The sequence below is a fragment of the Leopardus geoffroyi genome, chromosome B4, assembly GCF_018350155.1.
Source record: "Leopardus geoffroyi isolate Oge1 chromosome B4, O.geoffroyi_Oge1_pat1.0, whole genome shotgun sequence".
NCBI classification, from domain to species: domain Eukaryota; kingdom Metazoa; phylum Chordata; class Mammalia; order Carnivora; family Felidae; genus Leopardus; species Leopardus geoffroyi.
The window spans coordinates 135,804,121-135,816,332 of NC_059341.1; the positions used below are offsets into that span (position 1 = coordinate 135,804,121).

The 12,212-nt window shown below is 60.1% G+C and overlaps 1 protein-coding gene across 4 annotated transcripts; it reads right to left on the reverse strand.

The window, feature by feature from the left end:
* Positions 1–3,677: 3,677 nt before the first annotated feature.
* Positions 3,678–8,301, reverse strand: LOC123590566 (cytochrome P450 2D15). Of its 4 annotated transcripts, XM_045463822.1 has the most exons (10): positions 8,021–8,301; positions 6,911–7,082; positions 6,170–6,322; positions 5,916–6,076; positions 5,294–5,470; positions 4,990–5,131; positions 4,701–4,801; positions 4,557–4,613; positions 4,028–4,169; positions 3,678–3,928 (listed from the first exon to the last, which is right to left on the reverse strand). In XM_045463822.1, exons 1-10 carry the CDS (start codon positions 8,207–8,209, stop codon positions 3,750–3,752), a joined length of 1,473 nt encoding a protein of 490 aa, XP_045319778.1. In that variant the 5' UTR covers positions 8,210–8,301; the 3' UTR covers positions 3,678–3,749. The 4 variants fall into 4 exon arrangements, with proteins under 4 accessions (XP_045319778.1, XP_045319776.1, XP_045319777.1 ...); XM_045463820.1 differs by having other exon boundaries at positions 4,557–4,801; XM_045463821.1 differs by lacking the exon at positions 4,557–4,613 and having other exon boundaries at positions 4,614–4,801; positions 8,021–8,300.
* Between the last annotated feature and the right edge of the window lie 3,911 nt (positions 8,302–12,212).

Below are 12,212 nucleotides of genomic sequence, written 5' to 3' on the forward strand. Positions count from 1 at the left end.
TTTTCTCATAGGGTTTGAAGATCCTCATTGTCTTCTGGCTTCAACGACTTTCAAAGGAAAGTCTGACTAAAGTTGAATTCCTAAAACAGACTTTTTTCTTTGTATTTCTGGAAGTTTGGGGGTTCCTTGTCCTCAGTGCTCTCAAATGTATTGATGGAAGGCTCTGGGGGTGGGTCTCCATCATCCATTGTCCTAGGTACTTGGTGATTCCTTCTCTTCTGGAAACTCCTGTCCCTCACCTTTGGGAAATTGTCTTGATAAAAATGGGGTGTATTCATTTGGTATCTCTCCCCTGCCACCTCAGTCTGTGGTCTCTGTTCCCCCTGTCAGAAAGATCTGTGATTTAGCTGTGGGAGCTCCTGATCTCCTCTCTGTTCTTTCTGGGGAAAAAAAAAAATTTTTTTTCCAACTTTACCTTCTACACTTGGATTGGATTTTTCATTCCCATTATTATATCATATTTTTGTGTGCAAGAGTTAGAGGTTTTTTGAACATTTCTGTTTCACAGCCCATTCTTGTTTCACGAATGCAAAGTTACCAATTATTGTTTGAACTTTTTCTCAAATGACTAGTAGTTTTTAGGTGTCTGTGCATGCAGACATCGACAGTGGATTAGTGTGTAGCTGAGGTGGCCTTAGACGTCACCTCAGCCTTGCCTCCCCCCTCTCCCTCCTTGTCACGCAGCCCGTAGGGGAGACCTTAAGGCCAGTGTGGGGGCTGATGGATAAGTGCTACCCTGTGACCACTCAGGTAAGGGCTGGGGACCCCTCTTCCCCTGGAATGGGGTGGCTGTCCTGGGCATCCTTGGTAGGTTCAGTGAGAGGATGGGCCAGGCAGGGAAGGACTCCCAGCCCCTCGCAGCTGTGAGTCACTTCTGTTTTCCTCTGTAGAGACGCAGAGTCAGGAGTGGGAAGAAGCAAGCCTCCGAGGTAAGTGAGGCTGGCTCCTGTCAGAGCTCCATGAGGCACAGAGACACCCCAGCTTGTGGCAGGGGAATCCCAGGGGTAGTGGCACCCCCCCCCCCGCCCCCCAGGAAACTCACTACTCACTGAGCAGGGAAGGACTTCCTTGGAAAGGCAAAGAACTACACATGCTCCAGGTGTAGAGAACGGGGAGGGAGGAGGCATTCTGAGGGCCTTTCTGCCCACCTCTACCCTCCTGACCCTCCCCGCAGGCCATGACCCCCAAGGCAACTGGAGGACTGAATGATGCTGCGAAGGAGGATCCTGACATCTTGGCTCAGCGTGAGGGGGAGGGGAGGGCCCCAGAGGCGGAAGCAGCCAGCTCCATTCCCGCCAGGAGGGAGACGGCTGAGGAGGAAGAGGTGGCAGGGATCCCAGACTGGGAGGTAAGGAACAGCCCCAGCGTGGGCCCCACTGAGAAGCCCCAGAGCCCGGCAGGGTGGGGGCCGTGAGGGAGAGGGCAGTACTGGGGGGATGGGGCACCCCCAAGACCACTGGGCCGAACCGCCGTCCCAGTGGCGCAAAGAGCCGTGCGGAGCTGAGAGGCCGCACTCCTGGTGTGAGCGGAGCGGGTCTGAACCCTGCCTCTCCTGACTTCCTGTGAAGTGAGGCCTTAGTTTCCCCATTTGTGTAGGGTAGAACCTGTCTCATCCCACCACTGTGTCCTTTCTTTCTTCCCAGGAAAATAAAAAGGTCTGTAAGGAGATCGCCATATACCCTTCTGGTAAGATGGCAGGCCCCACCCCGATGCAGGACTGCCTCCCTCCCTGATCGCAGCCACCCTGCAGAGGTCGCAGATCACTCCTCTCAGATCTCCTGCCCTGGGTGGGGAGGGGAGGGAAGAAGCCCAGGTGTCCAGATGCCGCATCCCCCCTAATGTCTCCCCTGCCTCCTGCTTCCTTCCTGGTAGCCGGGAACTTGAAGCCACTCCCCTCGGGCTGGGGGAACGGCCAGCCTTTCCTGAGCCTGTCCCCCCAGCATCAGAGGGCGCCCTGGCTCTGGGGAAGGGTCCTCCCAGCAAGGGACCCACAGGCATGCCTGTTTGTACTTTCTAGAGGCCTCTGAGGTGGCGAGTGAGGAGGAAAGGCCTGGGGCCTGGGTCCCCCAGCTCCTGAGGAGGCTCTGGCTGGGCTGGTTCCCAGCCCCTGACACCCAGAAGACACAGAACCACGAATGACAAAGTAGCCAATAAATCCACAGTTACTGCTTCTGCAGACCCAGCTGCCTCCTTTCAGAGGCTTCGTGTCTTCAAAAACCCAGTGAGACCCTGTCCACAGTCCCTGTCCTGACCAGCTGCAGGAACACCACCTCCTGCCACTGAGCCCTGACACGACGGCACATACTCTGAACGGGCCCTCTGACTCAGTGCCAGGGGACAGACCAAGTCCCCTGAGTGCTGAGAGCCGGGCGGCTCCATGTCATGAAGGCGTTTAGAAAGTGCTGGTGGGACCTCTGCCAGGGATGCTGTTGGGTGTGCGTGTCCTCTGGTAAAAGAAGCCTGGGGGAGGGGGCGCTTCTGACCTGAGTGTCTGTGGTCCCCAAGCTGTTCCCTAAATGCACCAAGGGGGTCTGCACAAGACTTGGCGAAGCATCCCATTGTCAGAAACCCTCAGGTGCTCCCCAGGTGCGCAGTCCAGAACCCGCCGGTTGTGGGGGTGGGCACGGAGGGGGGACAGCAGTCCTGCTCCTGGCCACGGCTCCAGGCTAACAGGGTCACAGCCCGAGAAGTCAGAGCAGGAAGACAGGACCCGGCAGCCATCTGACGCCAGCAGCTCATTGGCTGAAGGGGAAACAGAAGCCCGGGGCAGGGGAGGGACTGGCCCAGGGTCACACAGTATCCTGGCAGAGCAAGGATGAAAGCTGGGTGTCCTCCTCCAGGGTCTCCACATGGCCTCCTCGTCCTCTGACCATTCCACTGTCACATGGGTCCAAGGTTGACCCCCGTCCCTAGGGCATGCCTGTGGCCCACAGGCCTCCCTGCCTACCCCTGGCCAAGTCTCCCAAGAGCTCAGCCTGACCCAGCCGCTCGGAGGACTGTGCCCCAGGCTGGAGCCAAATGAGTGTCTTCCTGCTCCAGCCTGGCCATGAATGGCAAGTCCTGAGCAGGTGCCTGAACGCGAGCATTTCCGAGGGGCTAGGAAACGGGGCCCATCCTAGTTTGGGGTGACTGAAAGGCTCAGGGAGGTGGCTCGCTCCTGGACGGCCATTAGGCTTCGCAGGGAAAGCTCTGGCACCTGAGGACCGAGCCCCAGGTGTTAACCTGGCACATCCCTCCTGGCCCTCCCTGAGCGCCTCACCTTCGGGGGTGTCGTAGATGAAGTGGGGCAGAAGGGTTGAAGGTGCTGCTGAGCTGCTGGCCTGTGGTGTGGGGTGGGCGGTGTTGGACCTGAGGTGGGGGTGTCCAGGCCGAGTGGGGTCCTCCCCACCCCCACCGGGGCCTGGGTGAGATCTCTCAGCAGCTCGTTCTCGCTCTTCCTGGCAGGGGCCGGGACTTTAGACGTTGTCACTAACCAGAGTGGCCGATATTGGGTCTCTGGGTGAGTAGGGGGTAAGCTTGTCATCTTCTGGCCCTCGGTATACCCGGCTCACAAATGGGATCAAACGCAAGGTAAGGACGGATTAGGCAGCGGTAAGGGCCGGCCCTGGGGAGGCTGCTGAGGCCCCATCACCGCCAGGGGCTGGTCAGGGGGCCCGAGGGGACTCAGAAGCCAGGACGGAACCGCCAAATTGGTTTATTGCATATCAGGGCCCCTGCTGAGGAGCCAGTTGGGGGGCTGGTTCCTCCTCCTAGCGGGGCACGGCACAGAGCTGGTAGGAGGGTGGGATCATCAGGAAGGAAAAGACACCATAGTCGCTGGGCCGGGGTTGCCCCACAGGCACGGAAAAGCTGAAGCGCTGTAGCAGACAGGTGAAGAAGAGGAAGAACTCCATGCGGGCCAGGGGCTCCCCGAGGCATACGCGGCGGCCTGCGGGTGGGGATGGGGGTGCTCAGTGAGCCTGGGGGCCTGGGCTCCACCCTCCGAGACTCCCTTGGGAGGGGTCAGTGAGTTGGGCACCGCAGGTACCTGCAGAGAAGGGCATGAAGGCCTCCTGCTTGACGAATTGGCCCTGGGCGTCCAGGAAGTGCTCGGGGTGGAAACGGAAGGGCTTCTTCCAGACCGTCTTGTCCTTCAGCACTGACGATAGGTTGGTGATAAGTGTTGTCCCCTGGCAGGAGACGCCTGGCATGGGTGGGGTCTAGGCTATGGGATGCCCAGACCCCTGCCACCAAACATGCATGGGTGCACGCTCTGCCTGGCACACACGGGACTCTTTCAAATAACCCCGTGGCCCAAGAAGCTTCTCAGCACCTCCTTTGTCCCCATGGCAGGCCGAGTGACTCACCACCCACGGGGGTCCACGCTGCCACCTGTCCCTTTGCACAGGCTCCTCCAAAACCCCGTGCAACATTTCAGTCTGTCTTCCCCACCTGACTTGGGGGCTCTGAAGAGAGAGGCCGGCCCTGTCTCTGCTCCCATCCCCCACATCCACCTAGGCTGGGATAGTCGGTGCTTGCAGAAATGAGGATTGGGTGCCTTGGGTCCCCGCCCTTACCTGGCATTGGCCATGCTGGGTGGTGCTGAGCATGGGTGCAGAGGGCTGCAGACCTACCTTGGGGATGAGAAAGCCCTGTACTTCAATGTCTCGTGATGTCATGTGGGGCATGCCCAGTGGAACGAGGTCCCCAAAGCGCTGCACCTCATGCATCACGGCCATGGTGAAGGGCATGCGGGTCTGGTCCACCATTGCTGGTCGCTGCACCGGCCCTAACACTTCATCTATCTCCTGTTGGACGCGTCCTGGACAGACAAGCATCCCCACAGTGGTCAGAACCCTGAGGTCTGGGCTCCGACCTCTGCCTGACTCTATGGAGGGGCCCAGGGCCCAGCTTCTGCTCAGAGCTTCGGGGGGCTAGAGCAAGCTTAAGGGGCCCCAGCTGGTTCCTCTCCTCCCTCATCCATCCATCCGGGCCCCAGGCTGAACTCACGCTGCACGTCCGGGTGCAAGATCATGAGCAGGAGGGCCCAGGCCAGCGTGGCTGAGGTGGATATCATCCCAGCAAGAAACAGGTCGGCTGTCACCATGAGCATGTTCTCATCATTGAAGCTGCTCTCGGGGTTCCCCCTAGCCTGGGCCGTGCCAAGAGGGTGAGCTCGGCCAGAGGGAAGAAGTCCCCAGATGGCCTCCCACCCTGCACCCATCGCTGATCACTGGGTGATGTCCAGGCCCCACCTTCCCGGGCCTGGGTTCAAGGGATTCTCAAACCACCACCACTGTCCCCGACACCTCACCTTTTCTATTTCATCCAGGAAGGCGTCAGTCAGGTCTCGGGGTGGCTGGGTTGGGTCCCGGGTGATCCTGTGCTCCTGGACTAGTTCATTCAGGAGGGTCATTAAGGCCTTCTGGCTTGAGAAGACCTTGTCAGCCAGTCCCGGGATGCGCAGGAGCACAGGGATGGAGTTCAGGGCCTGGGAGGGCCACAGATGGGGGACCTTCCTGTGCTCAGGTGTTCACTTCGATCAGTCAGGTCCCTGCCACCTCCAGGGTGTCCCCACCATTGCAGTGGCTCCTCCCTAAGTTCGGGCCTTGATCCTCTTTCCTGGCTCGGGGCCCAGAAGGACAAATCTAAACCCTAGATCTCATGGGCTCGAGTGGCTTCCAATGAAGCAGGTACAGATTCCTTCCTGGGCCCTCTCCTGGGCTCCTGGACCCTGGGCCCGCCTCCCGGGCTCCGGGTCTGCGATCTCCCCACCTTCTCCAGACCCTTTGTCTTGGAATGCCTTTTCTCCCAGGCCCCTCCGTACTCCCCCTCTGCCTCCTCCCCCACGCCCTCCTCCGGGAGGCGCGTTTTAGGGCGGAGGCCGCCTCCACGCAGCTCGCCCTGCAGGGCTCCTTGGCGCCCCCGCCCCGCACCTCACGCGCGAAGCCGCTGTCCTCCCGCAGTCCCTTCAGGGCTCCGTCTATCAGCTTGTGGAGGCGCGGGTCGTCGTACTCGAAGCGGCGCCCGTAGGTGAGGGAAGTGATCACGTTGCTCACAGCTTTATTCAGAAGGGCCCTGGGGCTAAAAGGGCGTCCTGAGAGGGGACGGTGCGGGTCAGGGGGTCTCCTCCATCTCTTCCCCAGCCCCTCCGTCCCTGTCTCCTGTGCCCCTCAGCCCCCAAACGCACCGGCATGGTCGGCGAAGGCTGCACAGAGGCACGAGGCCTCCTCGGTCACCCACTGCTCCAGTGACTTCTTGCCCAGGCCGAAGTTGCGCAGGGTGGACAAGGCGAAGCGCCGCTGCTCGCGCCACTCGCGCCCGTAGCGCGCCATGAACACCCCTGGGGCGGGGGCGGGGCGGGGCGGTGGGCGTGGTTTGACGCGCCCGCCCGGGGCACTCGGCCCCGCCCCCTTCGCAAGGCCCCGCCCCTGCCCCGTTCACAGGCCCGGCCCCCTGCCCGCCCCCACAAACCTTGCCCCCCACGCCCACTAAATCGCGCCCACTGTGACACCCACTTGCCGCTGGGGACTGGTCTCTCTGCCTGCCCGCCAGCTCTCCTCTGCTGGGGGCAGGTGTTGGCATCACTCTGCCCACCTTGACCCCTGCCCAGCCGGGAAAAGTCCTGGTCCGCCCCCTGCCTCGCCCATACTGTCTTCCTTCCCCCTCATTCCCGCCCACCCAGACGTCCTTTTCTTGACCGATTCGGCCCTGGGCCCGCCCCTTCTCGGTCAGGCCCCGCCCTCATCCGCCTCTATCAGGCCCCGGCACTTGGCACCAGATCCTTCCTCCACCTGCGGCCACTCCAAATTCTTTGACTCTTCCCTGCACTGCATGTCCACGATCCTGCCTCCACTTAGCCCTGCCGGGTCTTGAGTCACTGCTGGCCCAGTCCCCGCCGGACCTCGGTCTGCCCCCCTTCTCCGCTTGCCTTGGGAGCGCGGCCCGAACCCCAGGTGCTCGTAGATCGGCACAGGTGGGCGGTCGGCCGTGTCCTCGCTGTGGTACACCAAGGCTTCGCGCACGGCCTCCAGGCCGTTGAGCACGACCACGGGCGTCCAGGCCAGCTGCAGGCTGAACACGTCCCCGAAGCGGCGCCGCAGCTGCAGGCCGAGGTTTGAGGGCGTTTGTCAAGCCCGGTTCCGCCCCCACCCCCACCCCCACCCCCACCCCCAGCAGGTTGCGGCCCCAGTCTCACGGCGCTAGCCTTGGGGCACCCCTAGGCCTCTGGCAGCACGCTGGTGCAAGGGCGATATCTGGCCTAGTGACTCTGGGTTAGGGTCTACGGAGGAGGAGCTCACGCTGGATCAGACCTCTCAGCTAGGACTTTGCAAAGGTCACCAAAATTGTCAGTAGGCCAAGTTAGGATCCCATTCTACAGGTGAAGAAACTGAAGTTTATAGAGGTGAGAGCACTGAGACCCAAGAAACCACAGCAGCAAAAGAGAGAAACTGTCCCCGTAATTATGTCACCTCGGTTTCCTGATTTAAATGGGGCTCCTATCTGACTTCAGCTCAGGTCATGATCTCTCTGTTTGTGAGCTCCAGCCCCAATTCGAGTGAGCCCTGCTTCCCGCTCTGCCCCTTGTGGGACTCTCTCTCCCTCTCTGCCCTTTGCTCACTTGTGCCCTCTCTCAATAAATAGAAAATAACACAAAATAAAATAATAAAGTAATTTTTAAAATGGGGCTCATGACCAGACTCTTTCCCCGATTCTCAAGACCTTTCCTCCTGCTGTGATCAGAAGGGACCCAGGTCACATAATTTAAGCGCTGCCCAACTGGATCCCAAACCCACTGCCAAGCCCACACCCCACTCCAGGCCTTTGCCCTCTTTGGCCTTGGATTGGAAAATCCCAATGGTCCTTCGGGCCCTGCGCGGAGGCTGGCCGCAGTCGGCCTCTTACCCCTGCCTCCTGCGTTCGCCCATCTCCTTGTGCTCTCCTTGTGTGCAGCCTGTGGCTTCACCCCCCACCCGCCATCCGCCACCACTAGGCGGGGTCCCCATCCCCCTCTGCTGCTCCCGCCTCCTGCCTTCCTCACCCGGTCGAAGTAGAAGAGTGTGTCCTGGAAGTCCATCTGCAGCAGGTTGCCCAGCAGCGGCAGCGGCATGGGGCCTGGCGGGAAGCGGGCAGCCCAGAATCTGCGCCTGTGCAGAAGGTCCACCAGGAGCAGGAAGAGGGCCACGGCTATGGCCAGGGGCCCCAGAGCATCCCCGGTCAGCAGTCCCATGGCCGCCTCAGTGCGTGCTGGGCTCCTCCGGCACACCAGGTACGTAGGACCAGGCCAGATGGGACGCTCAGCACATTTTGCAAGCCCAGCCAGCGCGGGCCCTCTTTCTAAAGGGACCCGAGGCCGGCCTTTGCCCTCTGCCCTGAGTCAACGTGTCAGGGGGACCGTGCTGCCAGCGGACACGAGGAGGAGCCGAGGAAGGTCAGGTGCAGGGGTGACCGCCAAAGTCCTGTCCCTCTTGGACTCTCGGGTGCTTCCCCAGGGTAGTGGGGTGAGATTAGTGGAGAGACGAGAAGCCCACCCCTCAGCCTGACTCTGCAGCTCTGTTAGAGGCTCCGAGGAAAAGCCAGGGGTCAATTGGACTTGATTCTGCCACCCACCCATCGTATTAGGCTCGCACCCCTTAGTGTGGTCCCAGCCTCGTCCCCAGAACACACCCTTGTCTTCCCATATGTCACCTGCCCCCTCCCAAGTTTGTTACTGGCACTTGCCCAGTGCCCTAGGGAGGTCACAGTGATCAGAGCGTCCGTGGGGGCGGGGATGACGTTCTTGGTGTCCCCTTCACACTAGTTCACTCGACACACAGAGAAACCCACAATCACGAACCACTCACACATTCAGACGCTACCCACGTGTTCACGCACTGACCCGCAATCCCAGCACACATTTACACACCCACAAAACCACGCACCACTTACACACACACACACACACACACACACACACACACACACTCAGACCCAGCACCAAGTCACCCTAGTTCCCGGTAGCTGCCCGGACCCCACCCCTGTCTCCTGCCTCGAGGCTGCCTGCAGTCTTGCTGTGGCCCCTCGCCTGGTAGGCGGGCCCAGCGTCCTCAGTTCTGGCCTGATCTTGGCCTATCGAGTTTACATCTGGGGGTGGGGAGGCAGCTGGGTTGTTTTCAGAGCTTCCTACTCACCCTGACCGCCAGTTCAATGGCCTGGAGACGCCTTCCTAAGTTTGTTACAAATTCGTCCTTGGACCTCCTGGCTCTTGCGGCCACCCGAGTGATGAATGTCCTTCATGCCTGCCCCGCTTTCCGGCGTGGGCACTTTCCCTTGTTGACCGAGCTGCCGCTGAGCTCAGGGCGTGAGGGTGGCTTAGACCCGAGAGGTACCTCTGTCCTCCGAGGAGGAGGCCTGCTTCCTCCTCCTCCTCCTCATTTGTCCTTGAACATCAGCCGCTCAAACTCATTCTGGAAGACGAGGGGATGGAAATCCAGTGGGACGCAATTTCTTTCCACCCTCACAGGCGTCCCCTGCTGAGGACCCCAGGGAGTGAATTCTCAGGCCTTCCCTTGTGCCAGCGCCTTCCCTGCCTCCCCCTCCCCGCACCCCCAGGCCAGGTCCCCCGTGGCTCCAGTCCCAAGCCTTCCAGTCCTGACTCTGAGGTCCTTCCAGGAAAGATGCAAACCTGTGTGCCACCCGCACCAGGCTGGAGTCGTGCCAACCAGATCCTTCCTCTTGCTCAGCCTCTCTGCCCCTCCGCGTAAGGCCTGGGTGACCACACCATGCCCGGCCTCACGCTCCTTCTCCAACAATGGAAGGGGCGGGAATTGAAGCTGAATTGTTACAGCAGTGAGGCTGGTGGGAACTCTGAGGCCAAAACCTGCTCAGATGAGAAGGTGGTAGACCCAGAGGGGGGGAAGGGGCATTTCCCGGGCAGGGTCAGGCCCCTTCACCCGTCCCAGGGGTGTGTGAGGCACACTCTCATTCTGGAAACAGCTGGCGTATTCTCTCTCCCAGCTGAAGCAGGGCCTGGGGGAGGCATCGCTTACCCCCACCCCATCGCCCCCGTTCTCCCCCTGCTTTGCCTTCCCACTGTAAGAGGACCAGGATCTTCCCGAGCGCCCTCTGACATCCCTGGCTCAGAGACGCCATTCAGAGGTGGCAACCCGGGGTCAGATGGCTTCCGATGTTCACAATTCCTGCTTGGCTTGTGGAAGCTGCTTCCTTCCCGAATTCCCACACCCCTACTCTCCTGCTGGGCCCAGGACCTAGTTTTTTGGGGCCCAGCTGGGCCTTCCCTGCATCTCGCCATGGCCAAGTACTTGATGGGCTTGGATTCTGTCCCACCCACACCAGAAGTACTATGTGCTGGGTACTGGGTGCTGGGCTAAGTACTGGCAACATGGTGGGAAGCAGATGGTGGGCCCTGCTCCAAGGTGCTCAGGACCCGGAGGAGGCCAGGCCGGCAGCGTGGGGACTGCTTTCAGGGTCATGGGGACACTGCCCCAGGCTGGAGCAGGACTTTCTGGAGGACCCTGGAGCACTGCAAAGTCTTGTGCGTGGTGGGGGTGGGGCAGCCGGAGGGAGGCGGCCGGAGGTGGCAGCTTTGCAAGTCTGGCTGAGGTCTAGACTGTGCGAAATTGCGGTCTTGGCTTCCAGGAGGCAGGGAGACCACTTCTAAGGCCACTCGACAGAGCAGGAGGGCGAGACCCTAGGCGCCCTGGGGGCGGGGGTGGGTGGGTGGGGGGCTCTGATCTGCCTCAGCTGCGCGCTCCTGTTCAGCGAGCGGCGACTCTCTACCCGGACCGCCGGTCAGGTGGTGTTAGCACGGGGAACGTGAGGGTCCGAGTGTCCGGTCACACAGTGGCCTTAGATAAACTATCTCTACCCCTTCTTTTGATGCATCGTGCCCACTGGGGGGTTGCAAAGGGCAGTGGCCTGTTGTCCAGGGCGGGGTGGCCTCGTGAGGCCTGTGGCCCTCTGCAGTCATTGTGCAATCATAGCTTCGTGTGCCAGGCGCTGCTGTTCACGTGCCCTCTCTGCAGCCCCTAAGGCTGGTGGCTTCCAGTTCGTGGTAGGAGATCAAAGTCATCGAGCAGCATTAGGGTCCGTTTCAAAGTGCATGCTCTGAGTTACCGTTCCACACTGGACAAAAACTTCAAGGGCCAGCACTTGAGTTCCTGGGATTTACTCACAGACGCACTCAGGGCCGCCGCCACCCCCAGTCAGGCGGTGAGGCTGCCCAGGAGAAGCGGAGATGGGAGTGAGCGCTTCGCAGGGACCACACGTGTCACTGGAGTTCGCCTGCCCGGGGAGGGATGGCACCAACACGGCGCGGACCGGGAACCGCCCACCCCCGGCACCCCTGGGAGGGAGCTTCGGCACCCAGCGAGGGCGCTGGGAACGCTGGTGGCATTTTGCTAGCCGTGACCCCTCTCCCTCCCTGCGGCATGGCGGCGCCCACAGAGGAAACCCCCCAAAATTCCTGGGGACAGAAAGAGGCAGAAGGTTAAAGCGGACCCTGCGTGCAGCTTGCCGGGCACATGGGCCTGGATCTCGCACCTGTCAATGCGAATATACTCAACACTGCACACTGGTTAAGATGGTAAATATTTTATCCGCAATTTTAAACTTATGGAAAAAAATCCATGTTATCACCATTGCATACCTATTAGAATGGCCAATATCCAGCCCACTGACAACACCAGATACTGTTAAAGGTGTGGGGCAAAAGGAACTTCCATAAGCGGCCGCTGAGAACGCAAAATGGCGCGGCCACTGCGCAAGGTGGCTGGTGGTTCCTTACAAAACGAAACCTTCTTACCGTGTGATCCAGCAAGATCCTCGATATCGACCCAAAGGAGTTGAGAACTGATGTCCACACAAAAACCTGCACACAGGTATTCACAGCAGCTTTATTCATAATTGCCAAAACTGGGAAGCAACCAAGACGTCTCTTGGCAGGTGAGTGAACTGTGGTACATCTGGACAATGGAATATTCCTTAGCACTAAATGAGCTATCAAGCCATGAAAAGCCGTGGAGGAACCTTGAATGCGTTTTCACTGAGTGAAGGAAGCCAATCTGACAAGGCTACATACTGTAGGATTCCAACCATAGGACATTCTGGAAAAGGCAAAACTATGGAGACAGTAAAAAGATCAGTGGTTGCCAGGGGCTGGGAGGAGGGAGGACAGGCAGAGCACGGAGGATCTTCAGGGCGGTGAGACTACTCGGAGACTGTAACGGTGGACA